The following is an 18,355-nucleotide window of genomic DNA, read 5'->3' on the forward strand; positions in this document are numbered from 1 at the left end:
CCCCCTCTTTCTGTATCTTGGCCTTTTTCCCAGTGGGTTGGAAACTTTTGAAATCCTGTATTTTCTGCTGCCTCTGCCACTGTTGCTCCATGTCTGATTCTCTGTATTTTCAACGAGCATAACCTGTATTTTAAGTTAATGCTATTGTGGTTGTTCTTGCCCCCTGTGGTGGCTTATGTGAAGGGAGTAATTTTGGAATTTTCCCCAATAAAATAAATTGATTCACATAAGAGCGTAGTCTTTTCCTTGGCCAGCTTAGCCTGATATAACCTGTTAAGTTCTATAACTTATAATGTCATGTACTTTTTTCCTTTTCCATTTCTCATTTTGGTCAAAAGTCTGAAAGTTCAAGATGCTACTATTAGTAGTGTAGTATTAATACTATTACTACTAAAAATAACTTAATATGACTACTAATTATGAATCTACTTGCCCTAGTGAAAATCCTTGTTGGCCTCTCCACACACTTCTAGATCAATTAGGATTTTCTCTTTCGTTTTTAATTTTTCACTTAAATAATTATTAAAGGTTTACTATATACTAGGCCATGTGATAGTTCCTGGTGATAAAATGGTGAGCATTTATATTAAGCAAAGAGATAAAAAAAAAAACAGAAGTAAAACTATTGGTTGTTGAGGTAAATGCTATAAAGTAAAAGGGTCATGGTGCTGTGAAGGCCTTTAAAGGCAGCTGGATCTGGTCTGGGGGAATGGAGGCTGCCTCGCAGAGGTGGCAACTCTTGGCTGAATTGAGAGGAGGAGGAGACAGAAGCTGGGTTTGGTTGGTGGAACTTGGAATTCACTATGGTCCTTCCAGAATTGAGAAAATTTAAATTCTTGCTACATTGTTACCCTTTTATACTCAGGGTTTACCTGATCATTCTAAGAGAACTTGTACTATATGCTTCCCTTTATGGAACTTTTTCAGATTGCCATCCTTCTTCAATTCTTGAATCAAGCCCAGCATCAGCAGGGTGATGCCATTCTCTGATAGGAAGAAGCAGAGTCAAAGTAAAGGTGTCAGAGCAGCATCCCTACTTCTAGATTTCCAGTCTCCTGAAGAGCTCTGTACCTGAAATTCTCTATCTTTGCAGCAATTGACATTCCTCTTGGTGTTCCCAGAACCTACCTACCGCAGTAGCCTGGTGTATAGTAGTTGCTCGGTTAATATCAGTTACATGCATGAACGAATAAGTGTAACATTTTATTTGTAGTATATCATCTTGCAAGATTGCTTTTTAACTATCCTTGGATAATTTTGTACAATGTGTATGAAATAGCCCATCTATTCACAACACTTGTTTTCCCAACTAGTAGATCAGCTCTTCTGAGATAGGTGGGTGGAGAGAGCCTTATAGAAGGAGTGTGATTAAATTGATGAGGGTGGTGATGTGTGAGCTTGCTGGAATGGCAAGCTCTCTGGGGTTCCATCATGGGAGGGACACAAAAGATAATGTGGAAGAGGCAGTAATGTAGCCATGTCCTAAAGGGTAAGTAGGTATTCACCATTCACCTACTGTGTTTAACAAAAAGGCATATTATAGCTCAATTTAAAGAAAACAAGTGGTTTAAATGTGCAGGTTCTAACTGGGGGACATTAGTCTCTAGATTGAAGTGCAGATAACCGTACCTACCTCACCTCATCCCTTTATGTGATGTGGATTAGCAAAAGGAGAATATGTGATTGGTGTGTGTGGGTTAGAGAGTTGGGAAAGAGAAAGAGATATGAATGGATTCAGGTAACTGAGCAGAGTCTGGTCTTTATGAACTATAATAGTGTCCCTCTGAGGACTGTATACTTCATGAGCCTTCTCTGTTCTTGGCTTTTAGGTCAGGCTGTCCCTGCAGGATCCCATGTGCGGCTGAATCTTCAGACTGGGACAAGAGAAGTGAAACTCCAAGATGAGGACAAGTTCCAAAATACTTTGAAAGGGTCGAAAAAAGGCAAAAGGTACAGTGTCAACCCTAAGGAGACTGACAGCGTTGATTTTGTAATACTGAAAGTAATGACAATGCAATGTTTCTTACCCAAATTCATGTGAATTTCAGTTAAAAAAATTGAAATTTAATAGCCTAGAATTTGATAAATCTCTTGGTTTTATGGAAGTTTATGGTCTTTGGAAAGAAATAGTTTGGAAAGCAAATTGATACTTTAAAAAAGGCTGTAGGGGGAGTGTTTAACCTGCTTTAAAAACGAAGCTATTTGTCCTAGTACTTTAAGAGCACCCATTTGAATCCCAACAATTAATACGCTGATTACAGATGAGTCATCTATTCATTAAAACAGGCCTGTTAGGCCTTCTGCTTTGCAGTAATACTTCCTTGGTGAACAATAAAATTGGATTTTAAAGTCTTTAATTCACTGACTTTTCTTCTTGTTAGTCCATATTAAAACAGGCTACCTTATAGTAGAAAAGGTCTCCAATGGTAAGAGGTTACCTAATTTTTAAATAACTAGTTTAGGTTATTCAGTTTGGGGCAATTTATAGTCTCTATTTTTTTAGAGACTGTTATTTGCTTCGAATTACCAAGTTTCCTTTGCTTGCTGTTTGCTGCATGAAGGAGGAGGAGGTTGAGACACGGGGTTTTGCAGGGCTGCTGGAACTGTGCAGTTTGAAAGGTTGATATTAATTCCATTCATGAAGTTTATAACACAGGGACCAGCAAATTATGGCTTGGGGGCCATATTGGAACTGCTGCCTGTTTTGTTTTGTTTTCTTTACAGCCCATAAGCTAAGTTATTTTTAACATTTTTAATGGTTGGAAGAAAACAAAAGAATATTTCATGATTCATGAAAATTGTGCGAAATTCAGATTTTAGTGTCTATAATGAAGTTTTTTAGGAATATAGCCATGTTCATTCATTTATTGTCTGTAGTTGCTTCTTGCTACACTGGCAGAGTTGAGTAGTTGGGACAATCACCATAAGGCCTACAAAGCCTAAAGATTGTCCGGTCATTACAGGTAGTTTGCTGCCCCTGTTCTAAAACATGTAAGTATTGGGAATCAATCATAGATTAGCACAATGTTACTCAGTCCTTGGAGGTTTATTATTTTAACAATATTTTGTAGCAGTTAGAAATGAGGCAGAAAAGGGACCTTAGAGACCCAGTTCTTACCTGAATCTTTTCCTTGATATACATGACAAAAAGATCATTCAGCCTATCCATGTGTACCGTCAGTCAGATGGCACTCACAACCCTAAAGAGCAGCCTGTTCATATTTGGGCAATTTTGACTGTTGGACAATTTGACTTTATATTGTGATAGATAAGGGGATATTTGTCCTCCTTGCAGTCACCCCAAATTGGGAAGGATCTTTATCTTCCCCTATCTCTCCAAATAGTCCTGTACCTGGAGTGACCCAGGTCTCAAGATGATTCTTTTCTCACAACCATTTATGAGAGAATCAAATATCATGGTTATGACTCTGTCAACCTGTCTCCATCCCCAAGACACACATATACACACATGTCAGTGTCTCGAAGTACTTTAGGAAGTCATTTCTCATATCCAAGACAAGTCTTATTTTCTAAATAAAAAGCCCATTTTTTTCTTAGTTTAAGAATACTGAGTTACAAACTGGATTACTTTGGAATCTTTTATTTGTTGGTTTAAATATCATGAGAAGTTATTTCTCCAATACCTGCCTGTAGATCATCAGTAGGAGAACTTACTGCTTTGTCTGTTGTTCATATCTTTTAAAAATAGAAAGCAGAGCCATCCATGTGGTCTGTAGTAGACACACCATAAAAGAGAAATATTTGTTTCCACTCCTGACTTCACTTTTCTCCTTTGGATTATTTGAGGGTTCTGCCCTGGGATGGCTTCCAGGATATGCTGGGCAGGTCCTCTTCCTTCTTACTATTTATAGCCATTGGCAAACCCAAAGGCATTGACAAGGTTGTGTGGGTGTTTACTGCCATGAGCTAAGGGGTCTCTGGCTGCCTTTGGTAGTAACTTCCTTCTCCTGGAGTTGACCTCATCCTGTGACTCTCCAGTTCCATTTCACAGTGTCTTCCTGGCTCTTTAGCACTGTAATGGGACCAGGGGCCAAAGGGCAGGGCTAATTTCCAAAATCGTTACACTATTTCGCTTATCTTCATGTTGGGGACAAAAGACCTACTGTTTTCCATCAGATTATCAAAGAAGTTGGTGATCCCACAGAGTTAAGAACCACTGGCTAGAAAGAGATGGCGATCATTCATTCAGCCCAATCCATGGCAGCCTCTCCACTAGTCCTCCTTGATATGTAACTGGTCACACTGCTACCTAGAGCTGCAATGCCTGTGGACTCTAAAGCCCCTGGGACACGTCCCTGACTCTGACTTGTTCCAGAGGGTTCTCCTGGCACTGCCTGATTGCCTGTTGGCTCATAGCAGCAGATTTTCTCTTGCTTTTGTGTGTGTGTGTGTGTTAGGCATTGCTATCCCCACTGGTTTTAGCCCACATCCCTTTCAACCCTGGAACAACCAGCTTCTTTATTTTTTATTTTTTAAATTTTTTTAGGTGAGGCAACCCTTGGTTGACCTCACAAATTGCAAGGACCTTGTCAGCTTACAATCCCTTATTTTTTATTTTTTACGCCTACAGCACCTGGTCTTCCTAGGTGGTCTCTCATCCAAGTACTAACCAGGCCCGACCCTGCTTAGCTTCCAAGATCAGACGAAATCGGATTTGTTCAGGATGGCATAGCCATAGACACAACCAGCTTCTTTGAATCATCCTCCTATGTTTGGAGGGATGAGGGGCAAACTGTATACAAGTTGTCTCATCTTGGCTTGAACATTTACCATGGTACAATATGGTATAGGATTTAAGTGAGTGGGCCAAGGACAGGGCCATTTACTTTTAAAAGTAAATTCATTTCATTTCACAAAAGACCTATTGAGTGCCTATGTGCCAGGCACTGGGGATACAGTAAATAAAACAGACAAGACACCAGCATTATGGAGACTGGCAGGCAGAAAAACAGGTAAATAAACACGCAAGTACGGTAGTTACAGATTATAATAAGTACTAGGGAAAAAATAAACAAGATGATAAGTCTCTGGAGGAGGTCACTTTAGGTAAGATGGTTTAGAAGGCTTTGTCAAGATATTTGAACTGAGACCTGAAGAATGAAGAGGATTTAGTGGCTAGTTTTATATGTTTAGGGTTATAACATTGCAGGCAGAGGGAAAAAGAAGACTTCCTGGCTTTGTCAAAGAAAGGCTTTGTCAGATTTGAGAAACAGAAAAATGATCAGGGCGATTGACTAGACAGAAGGAAAAGGAAGACTAATAGGAGATGAGATTAAAGAGATATAAAGGGCTAGCTAGATCATGTGGAATTTTGAGAAGCATGTTGAGTGTTCTTCACTTAACTAGAATTGTAATTGGAAGCCATTGGAGGATTTTGGATGGGAGAGTAATTTAATATAGTGTAGTTTGCAAGATCACTCTAGTTGGTATGTGTATGGAAAATAGATTGAAGGCAGACAAATGAAGCTCAGAGACAAGATGCCATTTCAGTAGATCAGGCAAGACATAATGATGGCTTAGTCTAAGGTATAATGGAGAGCGAATGAATTTGGAGATTTAATTTGGAGGTAGCAGCAACAGGATTTAGATGTAGGGGTTGAAGGAAGGTTGGGAGGAGGGATTCAGGATAAAGCCTCATTTTGGAATTTGTGCAGCCAGGTGCACAAATGTGGGTACCATTATTGAAACAGAGAAGATTGGGAGAGGGACAGATTTCTGGGGAGAACCATCAAGACCTATGTTTTAGATGTAATAAGTTTGAGATCCAAGACATATCAGGTAGTTGTACAAGAGTCTGGCTGGTACTCAGGGGAGAAGTTTGGGTCAGAGATGTAAGTTTGGACATCATTGCCTGATAGATATTTAGAAAGAACTAGAGGAGACTAGATATAAAGAAAAGATTGTCCAGGATTGAACTCCGAGGCATTCTAGCATGTTCAGGTTGCAGATGAGGAACCAGAAAAAGATAGCAGGAGTAAGGAAGAACCGAGAGAGCATGGTAACAAGAAGCCAGGAAAGGAGAGTATTTCAAGGAGGAAGAGGTAAACTGTGTAAATGCTGCTGAGTGGTTGAGGAACATGACAGTGAAGAGTCTTTTGGATTTGGCCAGCAATTATTGGTAATTTTGAGGGGCAGGTTTAGTAAAGTTGTGGGAACAGAATCCAGATTAGAGCAAATGGCAATGTAAATAGCAGTCAAGAAGGTGATGATCGTGGGTGAAAACAATGTATTTATAGTTTTTCACTCTGGATGGAAGCAGAAAACTGGCATGATAATTAGAGACTGAGAGGGTCAAAGAAGGGTTGGTGTGCTGATGGGGAATAATTCAGTCAAAGGGAGAAATTGATGATGCAGGCAGGAGGGAGTGGTATAATTATGGAAGATAAAGCTTTTGAAAAGGCAAATGGGATCTGGAGCTTAAGTTTAATAGTGGGGACACTGTCATCCATTATAACAGAAGGGAATGTAGATTTAGATGCAGGTTAGTGTGTAGAGCTGACACGATGGGAAGATGAGGGAATTCTTGATCTTAACATCTATTTATCTCAGTGAATAATGAAGTGAGAATACCCGCTGGGGATGGTTGTGTGCCTGTGTGTGCATGTATGACTATAAGCACATGCACACTTGTAGAGTGGAACTTGAGGCAGTAAATAGATATGAGACATGATTTGATTAGTTTTGACTGATTAGTCCTCTTAGAGGAGGGAGGAGATAATCTGTTCAAGCTCTGGCCCTAAATACTTAGTTCCCACTTAGGGTTAATAGGCAGGGCAGTCGCATCCTCAGGCAGCTGGCAGTGGATGATGCTCTGCTAAGAGTGAGATTTTCTCCCTTATCTTGTAGGATTGTAAGGATTAACACTGTCTGACACATGGTTAAGTGCTCAATAAATAGGAGTGATTAGCTATTAGTTTAGGAAGACTGAGGGGTAGAGAAGACAAGTTTTCAGGGACCTAAGGCAGCGTTCCCCAACATTTTTGGCACCAGGGACTGGTGCTCCTATAGAATCTAATGCCCGATGAGCTGAGGTGGAGCTGAGGCGGTGATGCTAGTGGTGGGGAGTGACCGCAAATACACATGAAGCTTCTCTCACTTGCCTGCCGCTCACCTCCTGCTTCGCGGCCCGGTTCCTAACAGGCCACAGACTGGTACTGGTCCACAGCCTGGGAGTTGAGGCCCCCTGCCCTAAGGGGTCTCTAGGATGAATCAAAAACTGAATGAGCAAAGGCATGAGAGCATACCCTCTCATGAGGGCTGAAGTTTGCCAGGAGTTTGGACTGTGAGACTGATGTGCTCGCCTTGAGCAGAGCAATCCGGTAACTTCTGGTCATTATTGCCCCTGCCACTCCTCACCCCCAGCTGGGCAGTCTTATCAGTCTCAGCCCACATTGCATATTTCTCTTTGAATCACTCTTGTTCCTGCCTCCGTTCACTGAAATGAAGTGACTGCTGGTGGTAAAAGGTGTCCCCACCTCCCAACCCATGAATATCTTTTCTCCAGTCTAGATAAATGGTTGTGGCTTGGATCAGCTCAAGGGGTCTTTGTGAGGATGCCAATCTGTAGTCTGTCAGGTTCTTGAGATGATATCTGCATTGATTTCTTTCCTCTCTCTTCTTGGAGGCTAGCTATGGAAGGTGGCTGGCCTTCATTCTCTAGTCCTTGGTATCTTAAATCCATTTCTTTGCCAGGTTGATACATACCTCCTACATCTACTCTGTGCCCAGGGATTGATCTTAAAGATGTGCATTTATCCAGCCTGTTTTTGTGAAGACAGGCTGACTTGTCAGGTCAGGCACATGCTTGGAGAACTCAGGCCTCTATTGGTTTCTTTCCTAGAATAAGATAAATTGGGTCCATATTATTCCTCTGTCTGTGTCCAGTACTCTCCAGGAGGTCCTGCCTTGGCATATACCAAGAGAGCAGCATTGCACAGACATTCCAGACTTGTTTTTGCCTGAGTAGCTAGCTGAGAGCTCTTTGCCCATGATGGGCCCCATGCCATTTCTTCCTCTTTCATGAAATGACCCCATCTTTGGCTGTGTCTTTCCTTCTCTAGCTTCATGGTAAGATCACCCTGTTGGACTTCTGGCTGGCTGAAGGTCAGCTCTGAGTTAAAGTTGGCCTGGCTTAGCTTGCTTTGGAGTACTAGCCACCCATGGGGGTTTTCTTTCTTGGGAAAGATGGTAGCTCCCTCCTGATTCTTAACTTCTCTTTGGACAGGCTGGACATCAATACCAACACCTACACCTCTCAGGACCTCAAGAGTGCACTGGCAAAATTCAAAGAAGGGACAGAGATGGAGAGTTCAAAGGAGGACAAGGTGTGTGACATTCTTTCCAGGGAGTTAGTATAAGCCTATAGGATGGCCTTGAAGGGAATCACGTTTTCCTGAAGCTTTTGCAATAAACATGGAATAATAATAACAATAATATTGTAAAATATTTAAAGAGCTCTTGATGCCCAATAAGTAACCCTTTTTAGGGCACTAAAAATGCCAGGAGCATTTTTGTCATCATTTAGGTTAGGATCCAACTTCCCATTACGTGTTTGGGGAAATTGAGGCCCAAAGCTGAGATGACCATACTCTTCATTATCACAGATGAATGAAAAGAACAGAGGTTAAAACTCAGATTTCCTAGTTTACACTTGGGTTAGGCTCAAGGTTAAAGGACAGAAGTTCTGGGCTGGAAAGGAAGAAGCCTGGGTCTTTGTCCTTTGGGCATGTAGCAGATGTGTTCTCTTTTTCAGGCCTTGAGTTATAGCTATGCCCCTAATGTCTGGGAGAGCTTGTAGATACAGACCTCTACCGGAAAGAAACTGTACTCCTCTTACTCTTAGGTGGATCTCATGAGCTCACGTATTAGCCAGGGAATGTCACAAATCAGTTTTTACATTTCCAGCTGAGTCCTGTCTCTGAAAGAACCTCCTCCAATGGCTGCCTTAGAGACCTTTCTAAGTTCTCCCTTCCTCTCCTCCTCTTTTGCTTTGTGTACCTCTTTGCTTTGTTTACCTCTTTGCTCTGCCAAACTCTCTACCCTCACCCCAGAATCCTGGCATTATTTTGGAGGGGCAGCATCTGGTTCTTGACAGCTTGTATATTAGTGGAAGAAGCCTTAGGTCCCGCATATCCTTTAGAACTAAGTATTTCTGAGACAAATGAGGCTTTTTTTTTTTTTTTTTTTTTGATGTGAAGGAGGACCTTATTAGGATGTGTTAATATGCAGGCCAAGTCTCTACTCATCTTACCAAAGTCACATCTCCTGGTATGGAGAGCGTATGTAGTATGAGAAAGTGAGTAATAGGATGGCAGTAGCAGCAGCAGTGGGTGAAGGAAAGTGATGCATAAAATTCCATTCTACCACAGGTATATTAACTGAGGTGGGTGAGAAAAAGCAGATTTTTTTCTACCTGATAAATGTGAGGGCAGCAGACAGCCTAGGTGAGTGGAACAGACGTTGGTGTTCCTGTGGCCAGGGTTTGGGCTCATTATCCACTCACCGTGGACTTCACGTGGAGTTGACAGAAACATAAAAGTCAGCCCCTGTTCTTTGTCTTCTCTGTAGATGGAAGACCCACTGCACCTCTGTCTCTTCTCTTTGTTCTCTTTAATGACATTCTTCTTCCATAAATCAGTGTAGAAAAGTATGAATATTATGAAAATATTTTTAAATGTAAAAGAGATTATTTCAGTTATTGTATTTTTTGCAATTAAAATAATCACTTCATAAGTTATATAAATGTCTAACCATTATGCTGTACACCTGTAACTATATATCATTGAATGTCAACTGTAATTGAGGAAAAAAAAAAAAATCCTCTCCCCTTGCAAGAGGAGATCCTAATACCAGTACCCAAATGTATGATCCCTGAACTGGCTGATTTGAGTCAACTGCCACTTCTGAGGTACAGCTGCCACTCTTCCCCGCCCCCTTCTGTGGAGTTTAGGTCGTTAGCTCTTTCACTGAGGTGTGGGGGCCTGGAGTCTTTCTCTTACTTTCATTTATAGCCTGTCTGGACTGACTTGCTCACTGCCAGTGCACTGAGACTGGCAAATAAATTGACTTGAAGTTGGTTGGGGAGTTTCCTACATGTCCTAAGCTAATGACTGCATACCATCCTACTTTTTGTTTATCAGTCTTTAAACCCAGGTTTTATGGATGGTGACTTCCAAGTACAAGATAGTACTTTTTGTTGTTTATAAAGACAATACTGTCAAATAATTGTGCCTTAGCCTGTCATATATACTGTCAAATAATTGTGCCTTAGCCTGTCATATATACCTTAGTATATATCAGTTCTTCCTAGAGTCACTTCCTTTGTGGAAAAGCTCTGTCCCACTCAACAGATTTGGGCTGTTACTATTGAATCTGACCCCTTTATACCTCTGTTACCATACAAATTGCTTGATGTTTTATGCTTTATGTTTTAGCATGTCAGCTGTTTTTCACCTGTATTTTATAAATTGTTGCATTTTAAAATATGGCTTTCTTAAACTTTTGATTCTAGACAAGATGAAGTAGACTCATTTCTCTTTTTCCCTCCTGCTAAGGACTAAAAACCCTGGATGTAATACTAAAAGTGATTCTAAGAAAACTCTGAAATGTAGGAAGAAGGCAGACTAGTTAGGGACCTTGGAACTTTTGAGGAATGATGTAGTGGTGAGTTTCTTGGGCTTTCTTTTTGCCCTCTCTATATCCCAGAGTGGGCACTGGAGAAGCCCACATCTTGGAAATGCCAACAGGTACAGATAGAGAACAGCCCTAAGAAAGGAGTGGGAAAAGGGCAGTCTAATAGGACAAAAACCTTTTTGATAATATCTGTCCTGCTTTAGTCAAAGACCATGGAAATCTTCCTATCTCCATCCTTAGTGGAAGTTGGATGGGGAACTTGGATTTCCATTTCCTTCTTGGTGGTAACAAATTGTACTCTCATTCCTCCACCAGAGTAGTGTCAGCCGAAGCTGAGTGGAAGCCTGAACTTGTACTCCTTCCTCGTGGCAATGACATGATGTGAGGCTGTGCTCTGCTACCTCGACCAAAGTGGCGTCAGTGAGAGCTGAGCAGACAGCCTGAATTCCTACCCTTTTCCCTCCGCTTTCCCCGCTGGTGTGCTTCCAGCAGAGACCAAGTGATTTTCACTATCCACATGGGGTAGCAGGCTGTTTTTCCTATTGGGGTGAGATCAGCAGAGGCCAAGAAGGGAACCTGAATTTCCCCTGCCTGGCAGCACTAAGGTGGTTTTTCGCTTCTTCTAGTTGAGGTGATGCCTGGGGACGGGGGTGCGGGTAGTAAATGGAGAGTCTGTACTTTGACCCTTCACCTGGTGGCAGTGAGGTAGTGTGATGCAGCACTCTGCTTTCTATTCTGGGGCAATGTTAGTGAGGTTAAGTGAGGAGGCCAGCAGCATTGAGGCAGTGCTTCAATTCCCCCACTAGGGTGATGTCAGCAGAGGCCAAGAAAGGACGTCTACTCTTAATGTCCAGCATCCATTGGTGGCAGATAATGTTCTTTTTCTATCTAACTAGGAGGTGGTGGTAGGATTTTAGAGAGAAGGGAGCTAGAGGAACAGATCTTTCAGATGAAGTCCTGGACATACTTCCTAGTGACCTACACAAGAAACTAACCAGAATTAACACAGCAAAAGATTTGAGAACTAAACTATAGTGCAAAATACTGCCCAGGTTTTTAGATTAGCTTCTGGATAGCACACAAAGGAAGCAGACCAAAATGACACTGCAAAGTCTCTGAAAACTAAATTATCTTAGAGTTATAGCTACACAAGAAGGCCAGAACCAGCATATTAAACCTAAACAGTGTGACTGCCTACTGAAAAGGAAGATTCAATAGGATTCAGAGTCTTATACCTTAGTACCCAAAATGTCCAAGATACAATAAAAAATCACTCATACCAGGAACCAGGAAAATCAAAACTTGAATTAGGAAACACAGTTAGATGCTGACAGTGAGCTGGCTCAGAAGTTGGAATTACCTAACAAGGATTTGAAAGCAGCTATCATAAAAAAGCAATTATGGACACTATTAAAACAAATGACAACCTCAATAAAGAAATAAAAGATATAAAAAAAGAACCAAATGGAATTTTAGAACTGAAAAATACAACTAAAGGGTTTTTTTAGTAATCACTGGATAGGCTCAGTAACAGAATAGAGATGAGTGAGAAAAGCATCAGTGAACTTGAAGATAGATAAAAATTTCTTAATATAAATAACAGAGAAAATAGATTGAAAAAAAATAAACAGACAGAGACTTAGGGACCTATAGGACTACAGGCATACCTGCTTCACTTTATTGTGCTTCGTAGATACTGTGTTTTTGTAACATCTATGCAAGACCCCCCACTAGCAAAAAGATTACAACTTACTGAAGGCTCAGATGATGGTTAACATTTTTTAGCAATAAAGTATTTTTTTTAAGACACAGTACTGCTGTACACTTAATAGACTACATTGTAGTGTAAACATAACTTTTATTTATTCTGGGAAACCCAAAAACTGTGTAACTCACTTTATTGTGATATTTGCTTTATTGTGGTGGTCTGGAACCAAACCTGCAATATCTCCTAGGTATGCCTTTATAACAAAAGATCCAACATTTGTGTCAATGGAGTTTCGGAAGGAGAGGAAAAAGAATATGGAGCTGAAAAAATAATCAAAGAATTAAAGATGGAAAAGTTCCAAATAAAGTGAAAGGCAGAAACCTATAGATTCATGAAAACTGAGTGAATTCTAGATAGGATAAACCCAAAGAAACTGACATCATGATGCATTGTAGTCAACCTTTTGAAAACTAAAGACAGAAAAACTCTTGAAAGCAGCTAGAGACAAAAATGACAAATTATCTATAGGGAACAATGAATGCCTGTGAAATTTCATTTCAAACCCTGGAGGCCAGACTTATGTTTTCATAAAACATTTTTCAAGTGCTGAAAAAAACCCAAACTGTTCACTCAGAATTTTATAGCCAATGAAAATATTCTTTGGGAGTGAGAGGGAAACCAAGACATTCTTACACAAAAGTAAATGAAAAGAATTGTCACCAGCAGAACTACCTAGAAAAATGACTAAAGAATAGAATATTTTTCAAATAGAAAGTGAAAAATAACAGAAGAAAACTTGGAACACTGGGAAGAAAGAAAGAACAGTGAAATGAATAAAAATAAGGGAAAATATAGACTGTCCTCCTGAGTTTTTAAAATTGTTAGATAATTGAGGCAAAAATTATGACATCATCTGTCACTCCATATACATTCAGTATGAATTCTACTGTCAGGGTTACCACTTTTGTTTCTTAGCTGCACTTTTATCTTGGCCAGTTTTCTCTTTGGATTAAACATTTTTATGAAACATTACACGGGTTATCATTTGAGAATGAGGAAGCCATAGAGCTACATACTTGACATTGTGTATGAACTGAATAATGGATGCACAGTGACCAGTCACTGACAGACTTTGAAAGAAGTGATGTCATCAGCTAGTAATTGTGATGTGTATTTGTTATTTATGTAGTGATTTGTGAACTGAAGAGCTAGCAGCAAAGGTGGCATTTTATGCAATTATAGTTAATATACTATGACAACTGAAATTTGTGTCATGTTAGGAGACTGATGTTACTTAAACTGTGGTATTTGAAATTGGTGCATATCTAATCTGTGAAAAGCAAGGGTTGTCTGTATCTGATAAAAGGCTTTTGTATTTAGAATATAAAGAACTTTCAAAACTCAGCAGTAAAAACCAACAGCCTATTTGGAAAATGGGCAAAGGACACGGACAGACATTTCACCAAAAAGGATATGTGGATGGCAAATAAGCACATGAAAAGATGTTTAATATCATTAGCTATTTAGAAGTGCAAATTAAATCCACAATGAGATATCACTATACATCTATTAGAATACCTAAAATAAAAATGATAATAATAGTAAATAATAGGATGTAGAGAAACTGGATCTTTGGTACTTTATTGGAAATGTGAAATGGTACAGCACTCTGGAAAACAGTTTGGCAGTTTTTTATAAAACTGAACATACACTTATCAGACAGTTCAGCAATTGTGCTCTTGGGCATTTGTCCCAGAGAAGTAAGAAGTTAAACTTATACAAAAACCTTTATAGACATGTTCATGCAGTTTTATTTATAATAGCCGAAATCTATAAAAACTCAAATGTTCAACAGGTGAATGGTTAAACAAGCTGTACATCTATACAGTGGACTACTACTCAGCATTAAAAAGACATGAACCATTGATATATATGTAGTAACTTGAATAGATCTCAAGTACATTATGTTCAGTAAAAAACAAAAAAGCTAATCTCAAAAGATTATAGACTATGTGACTCCATCTATATAACATTCTCCAAATGCCAGAATTATAGAGATGGAGAACAAATTGGTGGTTGCCAGGGCATAGGAACGGGAGGGAGAGGGTGGGAGGATGAGGCACAGCTATAAAGAAGCACAATGGAGTTGTTTGGTGGTTATGGAACAGTTCTGTAGGTTGATTATTCTGGTGGTTACATGAATCTATATATTGGGTAAAATTGAATAGAATGGTACACACACACATACATGGAAATGTGTACCTGTAAAAGCTGGTGAAATATGAATAAGACCTATAGTTTAGTTAAGAGTATCGTACCTATGTTGTTTTCTTGGTTTTTATATTATGCTATCGTTACGTGAGAAGTTACCATTGGAGGAAACTGAATGAAGGGTATATGGTATTCTCTGTACTATTTTTGTAACTTCCTGTGAGTTTTTAATTACTGCAAAATAAACAGCTTTTTTTTTCTTCATAAAAAGGTCTTCCTCAGGGCCAAGCACACATCATTTTTGTGAGACAGGGCTGACTAGTTTCTTATCCTGCTCACTTGCCAGTCACCCCGCAGCTCTAGGCAGTGATTCAGCTTTCTTAGACCTCTTTGCCTGGCCAGAGTCCTCTAGCTGGGTGTACAGAGAGCATTTCACTGTAGTTTTAGCCCAAACAAACAGGATATGGCATCTCGTAGATGTGATTACTCTGCTAGGAGCTTGCTCTTTTTAAAGAGAGTCTGATTCATTTCTTTGGTTGGTGTTTCTATGGAGTGCTTATAATTAGAGAGAAAACCTAAAGGTGATAGATGAGCAATTTGGAACTGACAGCTGCTCATCATCCTGTTTTTTATAAATATTCGTGTCTTTTAATTTTTCTTGGATGATAGAAACAAACCACTGTAACATTTCAGATTTTATAAGTACTATCCTCTAAAATTGGGAAGAAAACAGAGTATCACAGGTATAAAATATCTAATTAAAGTCTTTTATTCACCTCCAACATCACTTCATTTTTAAAATCTGTATATATGTGGGATGGGGAGGGATTGAGAGAAAATTATTTGAGATTTGAGTATAGTACATACAGTAATTTAGCCACTTCAAACAGTTGAACAAATTGTGCACCTGTCGTTAGATTGACAGTAATGACAGTGATTTAATTTTCATCAGTAAATTGCTCCCACTCTGACATCTCTTTACCCACAGTTTCTTATGTCCGGGTTTCTCTAAAATGTTACTGTATTGGGCAGGGTAAAGCCAAGATAGTCTGTATTTGTAGAATATGGAGAACCAAGGTATGGATTATTCTACTTTAGCCTTCAGCCTAAATTAAGGGTAGAAGATGAGCTTGCATTATTTCCCCTGACCTCAGTGATTGCAACGAGACTTTCTAATCTTCCTGAACATTGGAAGTTAGACTGGGGTAAGAGAACCTTAGAAAATCTTGAGTGTGATTTTGGGACAGAGAACTATATAGGTAGACTCTGAGGGCTCTTTTCTCTAGGCATCTTAGAAGGTGTCAGGATTTCTGATAGTACAGATAAGAGAACATTTTGAGTCCTGGAGAAGCAGTTCTTTGAGGATGGGCATTTATGGTCGACCATGGTAGTCTTGGGGAGATGTCTCTAATCGCTTTGATTAATCTTCTCTTTGCTGCTCTCCTTAGGCAAGGCATGCTGAGATTAAACGGCTTTTCCGCCCCATTGAGGAGCTGAAGAAGGACTTTGAAGAGCTGAATGTTGTCATTGAGACTGACATGCAGATCATGGTACGGCTGATCAACAAATTCAATAGTTCCAGCTCCAGCCTGGAGGAGAAGATTGCTGCACTCTTCGATCTTGAATATTATGTCCATCAGGTATTTCTTTGTCCATAAGTCTGACTTTTAACTGACAGCTCCAAAAATAAGCCCCCTTCCCTAAGCCCTAAGAAAATACATCAGCATCTTTACTTCTCTCCCATGGTATTCAGTATTTTTAATGTAGGCCAATATCTGTTGTAGTAAGATACATTCTTAGAGGTCAGAACTATCCTTTAATTTTTCAATGCTGAGGATACAGTGGAGGTAAAATAGATGTGGTGGTCCCTGTTCCATATAGCGTATAGTCTGGAAGGGGAAATAATTAAATAATGAACAATGAACAAATTAACAATTTGGTAATGAGATGATTTAAGATTATATTTACTCCAAAGGGTAAAGTAAGAGTATATAACAGAGGAACTTAGCCTTGCCAGGGCCATTGGGAAAGACTTCCCCAAGGATGTGACATTTAGGTTTAGTGGCTTAGCCTTAAAGGGGTTGGCTTGGCAACCAGGGGATATTAGAACAGGGGATGGCAAATTATGGACCATGGGCCACATGTGGCCCATGATTGCTTTTGTAAATTGTTTTGTTGGGACACAGCCAAACCTATTTGTTTATGCATTGTTTTATTGTTTTTGGTTGTTTTCATACTACAATGGCAGAGTTGAGTAGTTGTGACAGAAACCACATGGCTCACAAAAGCCAAAAATATTTACTGTCAAGCACTTTAAAAAAGTTTGTTGGACATGGTTCCATAGTGTAGCGGTTAACATGTCTGCTTTACACACAGAAGGTCCTAGGTTCGTGCCCCAGTGGAGCCACGGTCCATGGTCTACGGCCATGCCACCCTGAACAAGCCCGATGTCTGATCTCAGAAGCTAAGCAGGGTCGGGCCTGGTTAGTACTTGGATGGGAGACCACCTAGGAAGACCAGGTGCTGTAGGCATAAATTAAAAAAAAAGTTTGTCAACCCTTGAGTTAGAGCATAACAGGCAGAGGAAACAGTATGTGCAGATTCTGAGGCAGAGAAAAGCTTGGTGTGATTGAGGGCCTGGAAAAAGATTAGAGTGATAGGAGCACAGAGACCAGGGGATGAGGTAGCAGAGATGAAGTGGAAAGGTTAGGGAGTCAGAGAGATGGGGTTGGGAATATCATACTCTTAATGATTTTATCCTTAATCCTAAGAACCATTGGAGAGTTTGAAGCAGGAGAATGACTGATCAGACTTGTACCATAATTATAAGCTAATATTTATTGAATATTATGTAATAGGCACATATTCAAGTGCTTTGTACATATTAATTTATGCACTTCCAGTCACAGCTCCCTTACGAGTAGGCACTACTATTAATCCCATTTTATAACTGAGGCAAATACATTCACACTTGTGAATGCCCAGGTCACCCAGTTAGTGAGTAGTAGAGCTGGGATTTCCAACAGGTCTGCCTTACCCCAAACTCTGTGCTCTTAACCTTTTGTCCATTCTTACTCTCACAAGATACTGGTACCATCTGAATGAATCTCAAAAGAGAATAGATGAATCTAAGGAAAAGGAGCTAGGAGAACCCATTTATTTATTCATTCAATGAATTAATTTATTAGGTGCCTACTAAGTCCCAGACACTGTTCCAGGCACTTGGGATACATCTGTGAACAAAATTGGAGCTTTCCTTCTAGCAGAGACAGACAGACACTAAACATAACTAATAAGTAAATTATAAATAATGTTCAAAGGTGATAAATACTATGGAAAAATAAAAAGTAGCGCAAGGAAGGGAAGGAGCATCTCAAGCAGGAGAAACAACAGTATCTTTAATCCTAAGATGGAAGCATATCTGTTGTGTTTGAGGAACCACAAGGAAGTCAGTGTGATTGGAGCTGAGAAAAGAGGGAGAGAAGCAGGTGAAACCCAGAGATAATGGGAGGAGGATCATGGAGCACCTTGTAGGCCATGGGAAAGAATGAAATTAGACATTATTAGAGGATATTGAGAAGAAGAAGGACATCATCTGATTTACTTTTAAAGAATCCCTTTGACTGCTGTGTTGAGAATTAGACCAGAGGCAGGAGGCATAGATGGAAGCACGGAAACCAGGTAGGAGGCTATTGCAGTAATCCAGGACAGGGGCGATGCTGGCGTAGGGAAGCTGTGTAATCATAATCAAAGGCTTGTTTGAGATCCTCATCAAGAAATAGA

General features: G+C 39.9%; 1 protein-coding gene and 2 pseudogenes across 1 annotated transcript in view; 2 read left to right on the plus strand and 1 right to left on the minus strand.

The window, feature by feature from the left end:
• The window catches only part of SIL1 (SIL1 nucleotide exchange factor), a 176,025-nt gene that overhangs the window by 100,257 nt on the left and 57,413 nt on the right, over positions 1-18,355 (plus strand). The window contains exons 6-8 of the mRNA XM_006923058.2: positions 1,830-1,950; positions 8,246-8,345; positions 16,021-16,212. Of these exons, the coding sequence (XP_006923120.2) occupies positions 1,830-1,950; positions 8,246-8,345; positions 16,021-16,212 (413 nt within the window). The remainder of the gene's footprint in view (positions 1-1,829; positions 1,951-8,245; positions 8,346-16,020; positions 16,213-18,355) is intronic.
• Positions 4,583-4,701, minus strand: LOC112471973 (annotated as a pseudogene).
• Positions 16,989-17,104, plus strand: LOC112471969 (annotated as a pseudogene).

This window comes from Pteropus alecto, unplaced genomic scaffold, assembly GCF_000325575.1.
Source record: "Pteropus alecto unplaced genomic scaffold, ASM32557v1 scaffold78, whole genome shotgun sequence".
Lineage (NCBI taxonomy): Eukaryota > Metazoa > Chordata > Mammalia > Chiroptera > Pteropodidae > Pteropus > Pteropus alecto.